This window comes from Drosophila subobscura, chromosome J (genome assembly GCF_008121235.1).
Source record: "Drosophila subobscura isolate 14011-0131.10 chromosome J, UCBerk_Dsub_1.0, whole genome shotgun sequence".
NCBI classification, from domain to species: Eukaryota; Metazoa; Arthropoda; class Insecta; order Diptera; family Drosophilidae; genus Drosophila; species Drosophila subobscura.
The window spans coordinates 7,662,490-7,677,014 of record NC_048532.1 but is presented as its reverse complement, the minus strand read 5'-3'; the positions used below and the strand labels follow the sequence as shown (position 1 = coordinate 7,677,014).

General features: G+C 46.8%; 5 protein-coding genes across 5 annotated transcripts; 2 read left to right on the top strand and 3 right to left on the bottom strand.

The window, feature by feature from the left end:
- The first annotated feature begins 102 nt into the window (after positions 1-102).
- On the top strand, positions 103-1,290 carry LOC117893107 (peroxisomal membrane protein PEX14). The gene is given in 4 exon segments (XM_034799540.1): positions 103-318; positions 402-692; positions 756-996; positions 999-1,290. Coding segments are annotated over 4 exon segments (828 nt in total). The 5' UTR covers positions 103-207; the 3' UTR covers positions 1,184-1,290.
- Positions 1,291-1,964: 674 nt separating this feature from the next.
- LOC117893105 (mRNA (2'-O-methyladenosine-N(6)-)-methyltransferase) lies at positions 1,965-7,238 on the bottom strand. The gene is made up of 5 exons (XM_034799538.1): positions 7,079-7,238; positions 3,866-5,721; positions 3,678-3,803; positions 3,487-3,615; positions 1,965-3,417 (listed from the first exon to the last, which is right to left on the bottom strand). The coding sequence occupies exons 2-5, from the start codon at positions 5,710-5,712 to the stop codon at positions 2,727-2,729; spliced, it is 2,793 nt and encodes a 930-aa protein (XP_034655429.1). The 5' UTR covers positions 5,713-5,721; positions 7,079-7,238; the 3' UTR covers positions 1,965-2,726.
- A 100-nt stretch (positions 7,239-7,338) lies between these two features.
- Positions 7,339-9,078, bottom strand: LOC117893106 (trafficking protein particle complex subunit 12). The gene is made up of 4 exons (XM_034799539.1): positions 8,720-9,078; positions 8,072-8,656; positions 7,837-8,012; positions 7,339-7,785 (listed from the first exon to the last, which is right to left on the bottom strand). Exons 1-4 carry the CDS (start codon positions 9,029-9,031, stop codon positions 7,404-7,406), a joined length of 1,455 nt encoding a protein of 484 aa, XP_034655430.1. The 5' UTR covers positions 9,032-9,078; the 3' UTR covers positions 7,339-7,403.
- Positions 9,079-9,190: 112 nt separating this feature from the next.
- Positions 9,191-10,277, top strand: LOC117894673. Its single transcript, XM_034801851.1, has 4 exons — positions 9,191-9,285; positions 9,350-9,453; positions 9,508-9,676; positions 9,728-10,277. The coding sequence occupies exons 1-4, from the start codon at positions 9,267-9,269 to the stop codon at positions 10,210-10,212; spliced, it is 777 nt and encodes a 258-aa protein (XP_034657742.1). The 5' UTR covers positions 9,191-9,266; the 3' UTR covers positions 10,213-10,277.
- Positions 10,278-10,455: 178 nt separating this feature from the next.
- LOC117894672 (homeobox protein SIX6) lies at positions 10,456-13,370 on the bottom strand. Its single transcript, XM_034801850.1, has 4 exons — positions 12,918-13,370; positions 11,766-12,178; positions 11,184-11,701; positions 10,456-10,626 (listed from the first exon to the last, which is right to left on the bottom strand). The coding sequence occupies exons 1-4, from the start codon at positions 13,075-13,077 to the stop codon at positions 10,521-10,523; spliced, it is 1,197 nt and encodes a 398-aa protein (XP_034657741.1). The 5' UTR covers positions 13,078-13,370; the 3' UTR covers positions 10,456-10,520.
- Positions 13,371-14,525: the final 1,155 nt, after the last annotated feature.

The following is a 14,525-nucleotide window of genomic DNA, read 5'->3' as shown; positions in this document are numbered from 1 at the left end:
TACTGTATGGTTAGTGCCTCTGCGCAGCACTCGACTTTGTTTTGTGACGTCATAAGTGGCAGGGCATGCAATGGTTTTGGCTTGTGCCCCACCTTACACTTATTACACTGTTAGCTTTCCGACAAATCGAATAAATATTGCGACTGATTTTTGAGGGTCCCAGGGTCTAAAGAAAACAACAAAATTGAATTAAAAGTAGATATTAAAATGTCCAGAAACAATACGGATACTGGGGACACAACCATAATGGCCACCACCAGCACATCGGTGCAGGATTTCGGTGCCAGCGAGGAGCTGGAGCCGCCTCGTGAGTCTCTGGTAACTTGCTCCCGCCTACCCCCTCTCTGATTGCACTTTGACTTTTTCTAATCTTTAATATAATCCATTCATTTATGTAAAAGATAACCACAGCGGTTAGCTTTCTACAAAACACCAAAGTGCGGCACACAACGCTTATCCAGAAGCAACAATTCCTACGGTCCAAAGGTTTGACGGCCCACGAAATTCAGTTGGCATGCGAGCGGGCCGGCGTCTTCACCCAAGATCCGAATAATCCCAACACGGTTATCAACATTGGCTCCCAGGTGCAGGCTCTGCAGCTACAGCCAACAGTTTTCGGCCGCATACGGGAGATAGTCCATTCGACGGCCTTGTTTAGTGGCGTCATCTATGCGGTATATCTCTTCTGGAAGGTGAGTGGAGTGAATCCCCAATTGCCTTTTTGCTGATTCTTTAATCGAATCCCATCCGAATAGAAATTCATTGCCCCCTATCTGTTTGGCAAGCCGAAGAGGAAGCCCGTCGAGGAGGTTCTGGAGGACATTGACAAGAAAGTCGAGACCCGCACCGAGGACCTCAACAAAGAGATCTCTGTGGTCAAGGACTTGATCACCAGCCAGCAAAGGGATCACGCCCAGCAGCTGAATCGTGAGTTTAGCAATTTCCGCAGCGACTTGGATGCCATCAAGGGTCTGCTGCTGAATCGCAAGCAGTTCGCCTCCCCGTGGCCCCAGTGACAGTGCCATCCATTCCCGCCTGGCAGTTGGCCAGTTCGCCGCACCATCATCATCTACACAGTCCGTCGGATGACAATGAGAAGGGCGACGATGCTGGCTCCGGCTCAGGCTCCTCCGAAACCGAGGTGGTCACAAAGAACAGCGACTCCAGCCTGGAGATCATGTAGAGGCTTGCCATATTATGGACAATATAGAATTATATAGATTAGCTATATAATATAATATTTAGCTGCAACGTTTGTATATTGAATTTCCCCCTTGAATGCCTTTGAGACTTTTTGGTTGGTTTTTTTTTCTTTTTTGCGTTTATAGCCATTTAAGTTGTTCTTTATACGAGTACACTCCTCTCCTCTCCAAACAGCTAATCCATATCCAAGAGGTTTACACACTCACTCACACACTTATGCGATACGATGTCTATATAATATAATATATAATAATAAAAAAGGTTTACATAATAACAGATTTGAATTGAAAGAAAATGATTGTTAATTAAGCGCAAAAATGCTTTTTGTTTTTGTTTTGTGTGTGTTTACGATACGATACGTGTGTGTGTGTGGGGGGTTCATAGATTTCGACTTAATTGTTAATTGATTTCTATAAATTTGTTTGCCGAGTGCTACATTCTATAAATTGGCTAAATTCCCTTTAGTTGTGTGTGTTGAAGTGTTTTTTGTTTTGGTTTGGTTTGCCCTCGAGTCATTCAAAGTCCTTCAGGGAGTTTCTATTTAGTAATTCGAAACTCTCTGGAAATCTCTGAGTTCTCGGATCAAACCAAAATGTTTGCTGTCGTTTATTGTGCGGGGTGCGTAGGTGTAGTTTCATTACAAAATTTTGGTTCTCTTGCGCGTTCCGTATTCTGTTTCCTCTACTTACTTTAATGCTCATCGCCCTGGTACATGCGATATTTCAGTATTCAAATAATTGTTTGTTTGTTTGCAATAATTGTTTTAAGGTAAATGTATCCTATATGTTAATAGTCTCACAAAAGATTGTTTTAGGGGCTTTAGAGTTGGTTTTTATGTGTGTGGTGTATTGGTTTATTATTTTACGTTCTGTTTTCTGTTTTGCGAATGGAAAACCATTTTTTATACCCCCCCAAAACAAGAATGGGAGAACACGTCCACATACCCACACTACCCATACTATGTATGCGCTTCGTAGAGTCCTTCTTCGGGTAGCTGCTTGGCCCTTGTTTTCTGGGGGGTATATATTTATGTATGTAGACTACACGCATGCTACTCTCGCTCATGCTTGTAAGATAAACGACGGCCAGGCCGGTATCTAGCAACTATTTCAACTTAAATATAACATATTTACACTTAAAATGTATAACTTGTTTGTTTGTTTGCCCTAACACTGAACGGATTGCGTACTGGGGGGTGCAGCGGATCCCAGTAGCCGCGAATGCCAAGAATTTTAAAATGGAAAACTCATCAAACATCAATAGGTATAATGTAGATAAAAGGATTTAGCATAGCGGTAGAAAAGTGTATAACAAGATAGAATATTCTCTGGCATTCGGGCAGTGGGAACCGTGCTGCCCCCAATTACTCATTGATTTCCTCATGCAATGTCCCCCTAATATTTATGCTAATCGAAGTAAACACAACATTGTGGTACTTAGCCCAAAAGTGCACAGATAGTTTCGAAAAAAATAGAACAATATGGATATTGAAGTAGCAGTCTGCTGGCTTCCTTCATTGCCTTCTAGACAGCCGAATTGATGGCTGCCTGGGTGCTGGCAGAGCTATTGATGCTGGTGGCCTGGCCAAATGCTGAGGCAGTGCCTGCCGCCGATGTGCTGGCCGTGGCCGTAATGCTAACAGCAGCCGCTGTTGCCGAAGTTCCGCCATCGGGATAGCCACCGGAAGCCGGTGCTGGGGAAAGCGACATTGTGGATGATGAGGGCGATGAGCAGTCACTTTGTACACTCATGGTGGGCGAGGCAGCCACCAGATTGCTGCTGTTGCTCGTATTGCTTATGGTTGGTGGGAACTGCGGCGGCGGATTCCCAGTGGGTGTGTGCGGCGAAAGTGGCGTCAGAATGGAAGAAGATGAGGCTGGGGAGGGGATGCTGTTGCTGCTGGCGCTCGTTGTAATGGCTGTGGCATTGCTGGCGCTGCCACTGTTTGCTGTGCTGGACGTTGTCGGCGTTGATGCCGCTCCTGTGGCCGCACCGGATGTAGACGGTGGTGGCGTGGCCGCAGGAGATTGCTGGCTGGGATGACTGCTGGCGGCAGCCACTGCCATTCGTTCGCGCTCACGATCCCGTTGCGGCCGGAAGGCCTCGCGCAAAGCCTCCACACGATTCTCGTTGGGTCCCCAGCGGGCGTAGCCGGCGCTGTTCTGCAGCCACACCACCTGGGTGCCCTGCATGCACTTGATAAGCACTTCTGATCTGTTTAGGTAAGAAAACAAGACAATTACAAATATTTCTGATGCATTCCGAGTCCAATTAAATGCTTACTTCTGCAGCATATGCTGGTAGCCATGCCTGTACTCGTGGGCCATGCCCAGGACCACCATTGAGCGGCGCTTGTACATGCTCTCGTCCAGCCTGGATATGCTCTTCCACTCGGGCACAAAAACAATGAAGCTAAGAGGAAAAATCAAGAGGTGTAAGACGTGCACGTTGGATAAGTGTAGGAAGCAGCCTACCTCAGCGGTTCCATGGTGTCGGTGAGCAGTTTATCAATATGCACCAAAGAAGCTTCAATTAATTCCTCACAATGCGGAGGATTCACTTGGAAGGAGCCCGACACGGGCTTAAACTCCAGGAAGGGCCTGTGAAAGTCAGTCAATTAATATACCATGGAATAATAGGAAATAAATTAGATAAGACGCACCCTCGGGAGCCAAAGTAGGCATCCGTGTCCGCGAATGCGGAGCAATATTGCCGGAAATAGGAATTGAATGGCGAGGCAAAGCATTCAAAGCTGACACCGAAATGACGATGAAGGCACTCGAACACCGGCACTGGCAAGGCCGCCTGGGTGATCTCCGCTTCCTGCGAGGAGTTCAATGAGTTGCCGAGGAAGGTCTGGTAGCGCTTCAGCAGGCACCACACGCGGCCAATGAACAGATCGAACTTCTTGTCGTCGAAGCAGTTGTGGCGGTACAGCTGCTCCAGCTTCTGCAGATAGGTGAGGTTGATGTACTGGGCATCCGGCTGATTGATGGCTGCGGGCGTATACTTGATGATCATGTGATCGCGATCCTGCAGATATTCGATGGCCGGCATGCGGGGCGAGGGCACTGCAAACTGAATGGGATAGCACCAGACCTTCTTCAGGTGCGGCGGCGGTGGTGGAGGCGTTGGCTCCGGTATGCCATGATCCTTCAACAGCTGCAGGTGCCGCTCCCGTATCTTGCGGGAATGATCCGCGGACATGTGATAGATCTTCACGCAAAGCGTCTCCACCGAACTCTTGACCGTCTCCACCAGATGCGGCTCGCACTGACGCTTCAAGTGGGCCAAGCGATCCTGGAAATCCTCGTAGCTGGCTCCCACAGTGCGCCGCAGCCACTGGAACGTGTCCTCCACATTCCACTTGACCACCTTCTTCGACTCGGGCGGCGCTGATCTGGATTCAATGATCTGCTTGGCCGCCTCAGCGTAACGGGAGAGCTGCTTCCGGGCATCACCCGTGAACTTGGGCTTCACCAGCTTTATGGGTATATCTGCCATGATCTCGCGGTACATGGCGCTGGATATCTCGGGCTTGCAGTTGCTGGGCAGCAGCGGATCGCATCCGGTATCGATCACCTTGCGCTCCATCAGCCAGCGATTGAACGAGTCCCTCGGCGCCTTGATGTTCTCCCTGCGCATGCACAGATCCTCGTAGGTCTTCAGCAGTTTCATGCTTAGAGCTGCTCTCAGTGCCTCAACCTCTGGATGTGGCTGGGGCAGCAATGTGGGCGGACGCTCTACAATAACCGCATTGGTGCACACCTCTAGGTCCCAGGGTCCGGCCAGGACGAACTTTTTCATGGGCGGTCCACCGCCCCCGTGGTGCTGGTGCTGCTGATTCGGATGGACGTGCATGTCATCAGAAGGCCTTCGCTTCAGATGATGGTGGTGCTGCTGCTGTTGCTGCTGCATGTGTGGAGGAATTGGCGTGGCCCCGCCAGCATGGCAAATCCCCAGGGGATCCGTGAGTGGATCGAACGGTCTCGTGCCGGGCATTTCCCACAGCGATTCGCCAGTCACCTTGTTCCAGTAGTACGGACGATTCTCCCGCTTGGACCAGAACTTGCGCCAGCCCTGATTCACCAGTTCGGCAGTCAATTCCTCACCGTAACCTCCCGGACCCGGACCCAGCGTGGGTGGCCCTTGTGGGGTGTGGGCCATGCTCTCCAGGGGCGATGGAGCGTGCGTCTTTGTCGGCGTTGAGGGGGAGGAGCAGCTGGCCACTGGCGAGCTGCCGGCACTCATGTGACCAGACCCCAGGGAGGGAGGGGCATCGCTTAAAATCGGCCCCGTCACCGTGGGCGCACCAGCTGTGGGCGAAGGCGACATATTGTTGGAGGCACTCGCCGTCAGCTGGTCCCAGGCACTCTGTGAGGCACTGCTGGTGGCTGACGGAGACGGCCCCAGGGGGGTACCCGTGGAGGCTATCACGGATTGCGGCAATCCCGCGCCCGTCCCCGGCCCCATATTGTGTATATTGCTATTGCTGTTGTTGGCTGCCATCGTGTGGATCTGTGAGAGAAGTAAACAAAAATAATATGTTTACAGTTGCAGTTGACAGAGAGAGATTGAGAGTACATTATAGAGAGAGGGAGCAGAGAGGAAATCAAATCAGCAGGGATGACAGTGTTCGATGTAAGAAACTAGCGGTAAATGTGACATATCTCAAGAAAGAAATGGTATGTCAAAGGGCATTGTTATATTTGTAATAATAAACGGAAAAAAGTTCTAAATTCGAACTTGCATGAGTATGGGCATAGCTTTACAGTGATTTAACAATTTTTTATATTCTCAAACTCTATAATTCTCATATGCTCAAACTGTTTTCTAAAATTTATATTTAAATTTCTTCAAATATGCAAATACTCTATAGCTTTTATTCCAACGACAACCACACACAAAAAAAAATAGCTAGACCTAGCTAGAAAAAAGCCGAGCCAACACAACACTAGATAATGAAATGAGTGCACGTCGAAATCGAAGAAACGACAACCACCAAAGAGGCGATAACTGCCGTTACGGCAGTCGAAACCAGACTTTCAGCGAAGCGAGATCGCTCAGGGCGGCGGTTGTTAGACAGGGGAACGTGGGAATGTTGTGAAAAAATATTAAAATTAATTTGGGAACGACGGCCCACGACATTCTACCAACAAATACGAGAACGGATTTTGATTTCCCCGCTCCCACATAGGGACCAGAACAGAACAGAACGAAAAACCGTCCGCAGAGAGAGACGGCGCGCATGAGCGAGAGAGCCAGAGAGCGACGGCGAAGAGAGCGCAAACCAATGACAACAACTCTCACACGAATGAGAAATCAAAACAAATTGCAAAAGAATAGAGATTTTCTGCCTTTTGCCTGGGTTATGTGTATATGTTTTGACGAGCGTGTACCTTAGCGTATGCGCACCGCCACAAGCAGAATACAAAATATATAAAATTATTTGCTGCACACACACACACAATGAAGCAAAGGCATTATGCACGCCGTAAACAATTGCACATGAGCTAAAATACAAAAAATTACACTTTGTTTCGTGGCCCCGATGGCTACGTCATGGCACAAAAATAATGGCGCGCTTTTTTTTATACACATCCAAACAAAATAAAATTTCTAAAATTAAAGGAAAAAACATTCAATTGGGTTTGGATCGAACATCGTTTAATCTGAATCATTCGCAGAAGGAGCATAAACAGGAGCATAGTCAAAATACACAATATTCTAACTGCAACGAAAATTTCTCTACACTTTCTTTTTTGCACCCACAGGCAGCACATCAATATTTTCCATTTTATATACGCCTGCTGCTGCCTGGCCTGGCATCGTGTGGTCGTACTTTTGAAACGCCTTAAAATGCCACAAAACTCACCTATTTCCAACTATCCTATTCAGATAAACACTCGCTACGTGTTTGCAAACATTTAGGCGTATTCTATACGTAAATATTCCCGCGATTTTCTATGCAAATTGTAAATATATTCTTCTCAAATTCTTTTTCAGCGACCGATACTGGGAAGTTGATTTGAGATGGCCTACGCAGCGATAGGACTCCTGAGGTATCGATTGCGTGGTATTTTTCCCATATCGATGGGAAAAACCAAGGATGGGCTTCAAAAATACTAGATATTATTCTGTTTTGGAATTTTATTCTATGGATGGTGGAATGTGTAACAATAAAGAATAAGTAACTATACTTAGTTGATTGTCTGTAATTTAAGGCAAATTTCTATGCTAATGTTGAGATCCGGCTTGTATCTGTTAATCAATCGCAGCAAATTGAACTTTTTCGCCTTTGAGTTGTTGGACTCCAGCTCGTATAGCGTCGACAGGTTAACCAGCAGGCTCTCGTTCAGGGATCTCTGGGGATTCTGGTTAATGGCATGCTCATACAGATTAATGGCATCCTTGAGCTTGCCAGCGTATAGTAGGCACACGCCCATGTTGTTCAGGATCAACGTATTGCCGGAGTCCAAGTGCAAGGCCTTTTGAAATATCAAATACGCTTCGGGAAAGTCATTTTTGGCCACGGCTATTAAGCCCTTGTCCATAAGATCCCTCAGATCGGGCGCCGAGTTCCTGTAAGTGAAGTAGAGTTAGCCAATCTCAATTCATCCCTGGACAACTTACATTTCTCGCAGTCGCCGGGAGACGGCAAACTTTTGCTCAGCGCCAAATATGTCCCCGATTTGCAGATAAATGCGACCCCAGGCCGAGTACAGAGAACGCTGGTCATCCTTGCTCAGGTTGGAGCGTTTCAAGAGGGTTCCATCCATTATATCATCAATCATACTGAATTTCTTCATCTAAAAGTGAGAATTACATATTTTATCAAGTGTATTCCATGTTAACCCTTCGGACTTACCATCAGCCCACAGTTTATAATCGAATGCAAGACCCTCTCGCATCGCTTTTGCCAGAATTCCTCCGCGGTTTTGTTCTGCAGCTGTATAAAGTGCTGCTTGATCTCGGTGCTGGTCACATGCAGCTCCGACAGCCTGTCCAGGGCTATGTGTGGCTTTCCCATGTAAATGGGCAGCTCGGCGAGCAGCAGGCGGAACGAGAAACACGCTATGGATCCACTTTTTCCATTGTACATCTCGGGATAGAAGTCGTAGAAGACATCGGGTGCTGTGAGCTGTCCGAAGGGTTCCGCCTCGTTCTGCAGCAGTTCGAATTCGCCCAGCTTCGCCAGCAGCGCCAGTCGAGTGAACCACAGCTGCAGCGAGTGGGGTGAATGCTTGGCTGGTTGTCCGGCACGTCCATAGCCCTGGCCGTAGACTGTCAATAGTCTGCCAGTCAAATTAACTGCCGTGCGGAGGCAGCCGGCGTGAATAAGGTTTCGCAGGCCGCGCTCGTCTTGGGTGACATCGTCCACGCCGAGGATCTTACGGTTCGCCAACTCAGCTTCCCCCAGGTGCTGGGTCACTGCAACACTTATGGGATCGGGCTGTAATGGCAGGTTGAACTCGTTTATAAATGAAAACTCAACAAGTTTCTTTGGCTCACTCACCAGATCGTGTTGTAGATGTATGCCGGGCATAATTAATTTGCTGTGATCATTTTCACGGGGCAGCTCCCACAAATTGCGGACCTCGTCGGTGACTTTAATTGGTTCCTCCACCTCAGGTGTTTCCACAAACTCGGGAGGTTGAAAGAAACCTGCGAATGTGCTCGACAACATATTGTTGCTGTTACCGCCACTGCCACTGACAATACTTTCTGCAGAGATCTCCTTGGGCTGCTTTGGCTTATTCGTCAGCTCGTCAAAAAAACTCGGTGGATCATTAGCAAAGTATTCGCTAAGATTAGATTTATTTGACATTTCTTGTCTGGTTTCCTTTTGTTGCTATTTTTGGCGGAGTATATCGATAGCTGTATTGATTTGCTGCTGTTTTTTGGTATTTCAAAATATTAATACCAGTAATACCAAAATATCGCCAAAACTTTATTGAAAATACTAGTAAAATACTAAATACTTTTCTGCCATCCCCATCCCTAGCACGCTCATCATAAGTTGATTTCTCCGTAAAACAATCAAATTAATCAAAATAATCAAAATGCCTTCAAAAAAAATCAGTTAGTACACATGCCGCGCCCCCACAACCAATCAGGAATTAATGTTTTGTATAATTGTTTACAGCAAGACCACTTAAATGGCATAGGAAAGTGACAACAATAAAGAAATGGAACGATGAGGAAATAAGAACTATGCTAACATACATTGCGAAGAACGGGAACATCGAGGTAGGTAACCAATACACCGTTAACCGACTTTAACCAACGCCAACCACTTGATAGAAACCCACGGCAAAGAAGTACTACACGAAGCTGATGGACGAAACCAAGATAAGCGGCACCTGGAACACATTCAAATGCAAACTGAGATATCTAAAAGGCACTCTGCAGAAGGCAAACACCTGGATGAAGACGAAAGGTGCTGAGGTAGATGATCCAGCCAGAGTTAGAGGTAAAACTGATTACTGTTATTATTTTGAGTTTAATTTGGAATTGCTTGCAGAGACCTTGCTGCAATTGTGCCCGCACTATGATCAGTTGGTTGACATGTTTGGCGCCGATTTCAATTTCGAATCTTCCATGAGCAACAGCGTGTGGAACACCAACTACCACCATCCGCGCTCCATTTTCAGCAACGACGACTCGCTGAATGCGGAGTATCTGAAAAGCGAAAGCGGTTCGTCCATGGATCCCATCGACTGCTCTGAATCCGTATATGAAACTGAGCTGAATAATCACCAAAATGGTATCGAGGAACCCCAAAAGCCGCGCACCGATGCTGCGAAGAGAATCGTTGAGTTCGACTACAAGGAAGCCTTGCTGCAGTTGGAGGTGGAGAAGTTCCAGTGGCTGAAGGAGAAGGAGCTGAGAATGATGAAGTTTGAGGAGAAGAAATTCGAGACAGCCACTGAGCTGAGAAAACTCGAGCTGCAGCAGGAGGAAAGAATTGCGATGTATGAAATCAAAATGAAATATAAGGATAAATAGATCTTACCACAGTCTCCTCCATATGTAAGTATTACTATAATTTTTTAAGGCAGGTGGAAACTGTTGTGGTGTTGGGATTTATTAATCTATTGCAATCTACATATATACTCGTACAATTCATTCATTTTATTTATTAATATTGTACAATACGTAAAGCAAAAGTGTCGATTATTCTAAAGCTAAACAATTGGATGCCATTTGATGACCAGTTTTTCATTTGCTTTTGTTTTTTTCTTTTGTTTAAACATAAAATCGCAGTATTTACAAAACAATGGAACCCCCGTTTCCAATGGTTCGATCTTCTCAGTTTATTGCCCATTGAAAATCGTCTCGGGATAATAGCTGGGAGCGTTGAACATGCGCGGGAAGCCATTGCCATCCAACTGGCCCACGGGCAGCACCGACATAATATCACTGAAAAAGAACGAAAGGGAATATATATATAATTAAAGCAACACTCACACAAAAAAAAGGAAAAGGGAAACACATTTACTCCACTTGCTCGAGAGGAGTGCTGGGAGTGTGTGCTGCAATTTGACGCCCATGGAGAAGGCGATCGAGCAGCGGGTGAGCGGTGCGGCACATGCTACACGCATGCGCTGCGTTAGGGTCACGTCCCGTTCCGTCCCTAACCATAGCTCTCTAAAAATATGCATAGGACCCGACCCTAGCCCATGGTAGGAGCTGGCAAAATTGGACATAAAACACGCTCAAGTGGCAACTGGACGCTCGCAAGTGTTTTACGGTCACTTACGCAGTACAAACGATTTTTAATGCCAATTTCCCAAAAGGCAATTGATTATATTTGTTCCCAGTTTTCTGAAATTCTTCTGGGTGTGGAACACACTCAAGTGTTGAATGAATTGTTTTACGAGTTATGTGGAAATGGAAAGAAAGGAAAGGTTCGAACAGGGTGACACCCTAGGACAGCTACAAATATTCCAAATATATTTCATTCAATATCAACTTACGATCGTTGTTGGGGCGTACGATCCCTTTGCCGGCGATTCTTGAACCAATTGGAGACTTGGGTGAGCGTCAGGCCCGTCTTCTTGGCCAGCGTTTTCTTCTCATCGGGCGTGGGATAGCGATTGGTCAGATAGCAGTCCTTTAGGGCATTCCGCGACTTCTCCTTGAAGCAGTAGACCGTCTCCTCGCCATCCCATATCGTCTTGGGCAGCGGATACTTCTTTCTCAGGCGATACTTGTCGACTGCGCCCAGGGGACGACCGCGCACCTTCTCGGCCTCTTTGTAGTGCGCCTTGAACCAGAGATTCTGCAGGTCCACATGGTACTTGATGGAGAAACAGTGCGTCTCCAGCAGGTTGTACAGTTCGTGGAACTGTCCCAGATTGTAGGCGACCATGGCGCGGGCACGCAGCACACTCTCGTTGGTCTTGAAGAACTCGCTGGGCGGCAGGCTGCACAGGAAGGTGGTTAACTTCTCAATGTCGCCCTTCTGCTGCAGTGCCTCGCACATGCATTGGATCTGGGAATAGATGAAAATAAGGATTATAAGAGCTGCTCCTCCATAGATTCCTTCCATTGCTCACCTGATCTGTGGAGAATTGCAGCATTTTGGCATCGATGGGAAAGTTGCCCACGGCGGACATGTTGTGGGCAGCCGTTAGATTCGATATTAGGTGTCCACCGCTGCCGGGGTTACCCGCGAGACCACCGCCACCTCTTTGTAGGCCCGCGCACAGGGCATCTGCCTTTGTGTTGCCATTGAGATCGCCCAAGGGGCCACCGACACCGCCGCCGCCGCCGCCATTCTCGAACATAATGCTGTTCAGTGTGGGATAATGTGTGGGCGTGGTTGAGGCCGTGGGCGGTGGAGACTTGTCATAATCGTTGGTGATATCCTGAAAGCGTCGCTCCAACAGATGATCCTTTTCCGCGCCCTCATAGGCCCCAAATTTATCCAACTGCAAGACGGTTTTGCACGAGAGATTGCCACGATAGCCTGGAGACGGAGGGGAAGAGGAAAGCGGAGAGGTTAGTTCGTTTCTCACGTGCCATTTCGGTGGCACCCCCACCCCAGAGCCCCCACACATTTGCATGTGACTAATCGACCAAATACCCGACCAAAAAACGATCGTCTTTCGACACCTTCGGGCAAGGGCAGGGGACGGGGACGGGGACGGGAACGGGGAGTGCATCGAGACCATAAAGAGACATTAAGCAAATAAATAAATTCGATATGTGTACATAAATGTAAGTACATATGCATATGCAAAAGATACATACATTTGTACATATTCATATGTAATACATAATGCATTTGATGGTACATTGCCTTAGGCTACAAAATGGACTTCGCAGCCTCGAATTTTGGATGCACTACAGCAGGGAAAGATTAAAAATGGTAGAGAAAGAAATTATTGGTATATTTACAGCAGATCCCATAGATATGTAAATGATGAATGAATCAAATGGAAAATCCATATAATAATTATGTTATAATTATGCAAATGCCATTCTCTAATGCATTCCATATAACCCCACCACTCGAGCACCCTACACTGCAATGCATAATCCTCATAACTTTCTGTAATATTCAGCAAAATGTGTAGTAGTCCGTCCTGGCTTTAATTGTTTATGCAGCGCCTCATTGACGCCTCTTGTCTAGAGTAATACGATATTGGCACTGTCTCTTTGTTGGTCTGAACAGATACCAGACGTTAGACATTGTATTAACTAACCGGGATTTGGCAGGAAGAGTGATCCATAGGCCATGGGTGAGCTCAGATTATCCTGTTGCACCGCCGAATGATCAGATGAAGTGCCGCCGGAACTGGTCGAGTCCAGATCCCCGCTAATCGACACTGAAAGATTATTTGTATCCATATTTTTCTCAAACATTATTCCACTTTTAGCGAGCACTTAGAACAAAGTTGAGTTGTGTTTAGATTTGATTGGATAAAGTTTTCACTTTTATTCACCGAAAACACTTGATTGATTTTTATTAAATATTCATTTTGAATTATTTCAATATTTAAATTGGTTTAACCTTTAAACTTCATTCTGTTTTCCACTTGTTTGTATTTTATATTTATTTGTTTGCTAGATTTTCTTTTGCACTCGAAGAACTTTTGAGTTTTTCTTTGGGGAGATCCGTTCTCTCCTGACCGTCTTGACGCGTTCGCTGTTCGAAATCAAATGAAATGCAAGCGGAAGCAGAGCCAGAGCCGTCAATGGGGATTCCCAGGGGCAGGCAGGCACTCGGCAGGCCGTTCCGTTGCCGTTCGTTTCGGGGCTGCAACGAAGTGGCCGTTGACTGGTTGCCTGGCTGTCTGTTGTGCAGGAGCTGGCCAATTTAGGGGTGGGTGGGTGTTGCGTGTGCCGTTATCCTTAGCGCAAGAGGGCGTTACCTTTGGGCAGCCATTTTGTCATGATTGCGCAAATCTTTGCTGGTGTGTTTGTGTGTGTGTTATCTAACGGTGAAAAACATTGAATTTCATTGTGAAACAAACATCATGACCCCATTAGAATCGTGTTTGCGGGGTGGAGTGGGGTTGGTATATCGTATCTGATGAATGCCCGTGTGCATTTTCTTGGAATTTACATCAAATTTCTATGACATTGCTTAATTTCTTTGCACCGCGTTTTGTGGCCATATTTTTGAGTCTTTTTTTTGCATATGAAATGCACATAAAACCCACGAGTCGAGTCGAGTCTGTGAGTCGGCTCCCAGAGCCCAGACTCAATGCAATTTGATGCCCAGTCGGAGGCTGGGATTGGGAAAAGAATTTTCGTTGCGAGTCTCTGCCGCTGCCGCTGCTTCTGCCGCTGCTTACGCTCATCTAATGGGATCAAATTTCAATTACAAAATTCTCTCCGCTCCTCCACGGCTGCATTCAACACGAAATGGTGCGATAAAGTAAAATGAAATAAAAGTGACATGGACACAAAGGTGACAATCCCATCCACAAAAAGGCTAAACAATCGCGTTGCCCCCAGGAACACAGGAACAGAGAACAGACAAAACACACACACAGAAACAGGAGCACTTTTCCAGTTGTTGCAGGGAATTCATTAAGCATCAAATTAGGAAGGAGGAGGGTTGACAATTTCGTCACACTCGACGCAATTCCAGGTCCCAGAGCATAGATTTGTCACAGGCAAAGACAGAGGGAGAGGCAGGGGTGAGGAGATGCTCTCTGTGTGTGTGATTGATTCGCTGGAGTGGGAGTGGGAGTGAGAAGGAGATAATCCTCCTGCAGGTGTCGATACCGATTTCGATTACTAATTTCGATATTCGAGCTTTTGCTGTTGCCTAGCAGCACCCTCCCCCTTTCGACTAGGTGTGG

Excerpts from the sequence above, each read along its gene's own strand:
- LOC117894673 (XM_034801851.1), top strand. Across the intron at positions 9,454-9,507 it reads CGAAGAACGGGAACATCGAG|AAACCCACGGCAAAGAAGTA; the intron begins GTAGGTAACCAA and ends ACCACTTGATAG. Across the intron at positions 9,677-9,727 it reads TGATCCAGCCAGAGTTAGAG|AGACCTTGCTGCAATTGTGC; the intron begins GTAAAACTGATT and ends AATTGCTTGCAG.
- LOC117893105 (XM_034799538.1), bottom strand. The coding sequence starts at position 5,712 with ATGGCAGCCAACAACAGCAATAGCAATATACACAATATGGGGCCGGGG. Across the intron at positions 3,804-3,865 it reads GCCTACTTTGGCTCCCGAGG|GCCCTTCCTGGAGTTTAAGC; the intron begins GTGCGTCTTATC and ends TGACTTTCACAG. Across the intron at positions 3,616-3,677 it reads GACACCATGGAACCGCTGAG|CTTCATTGTTTTTGTGCCCG; the intron begins GTAGGCTGCTTC and ends TTTTCCTCTTAG.
- LOC117894672 (XM_034801850.1), bottom strand. The coding sequence starts at position 13,077 with ATGTTTGAGAAAAATATGGATACAAATAATCTTTCAGTGTCGATTAGC. Across the intron at positions 12,179-12,917 it reads ACTCTTCCTGCCAAATCCCG|GCTATCGTGGCAATCTCTCG; the intron begins GTTAGTTAATAC and ends CTCCGTCTCCAG. Across the intron at positions 11,702-11,765 it reads TGCAATTCTCCACAGATCAG|ATCCAATGCATGTGCGAGGC; the intron begins GTGAGCAATGGA and ends ATCTATTCCCAG.
- LOC117893106 (XM_034799539.1), bottom strand. The coding sequence starts at position 9,031 with ATGTCAAATAAATCTAATCTTAGCGAATACTTTGCTAATGATCCACCG. Across the intron at positions 8,657-8,719 it reads TACATCTACAACACGATCTG|CCCGATCCCATAAGTGTTGC; the intron begins GTGAGTGAGCCA and ends CTGCCATTACAG. Across the intron at positions 8,013-8,071 it reads TTATAAACTGTGGGCTGATG|ATGAAGAAATTCAGTATGAT; the intron begins GTAAGTCCGAAG and ends TCTCACTTTTAG.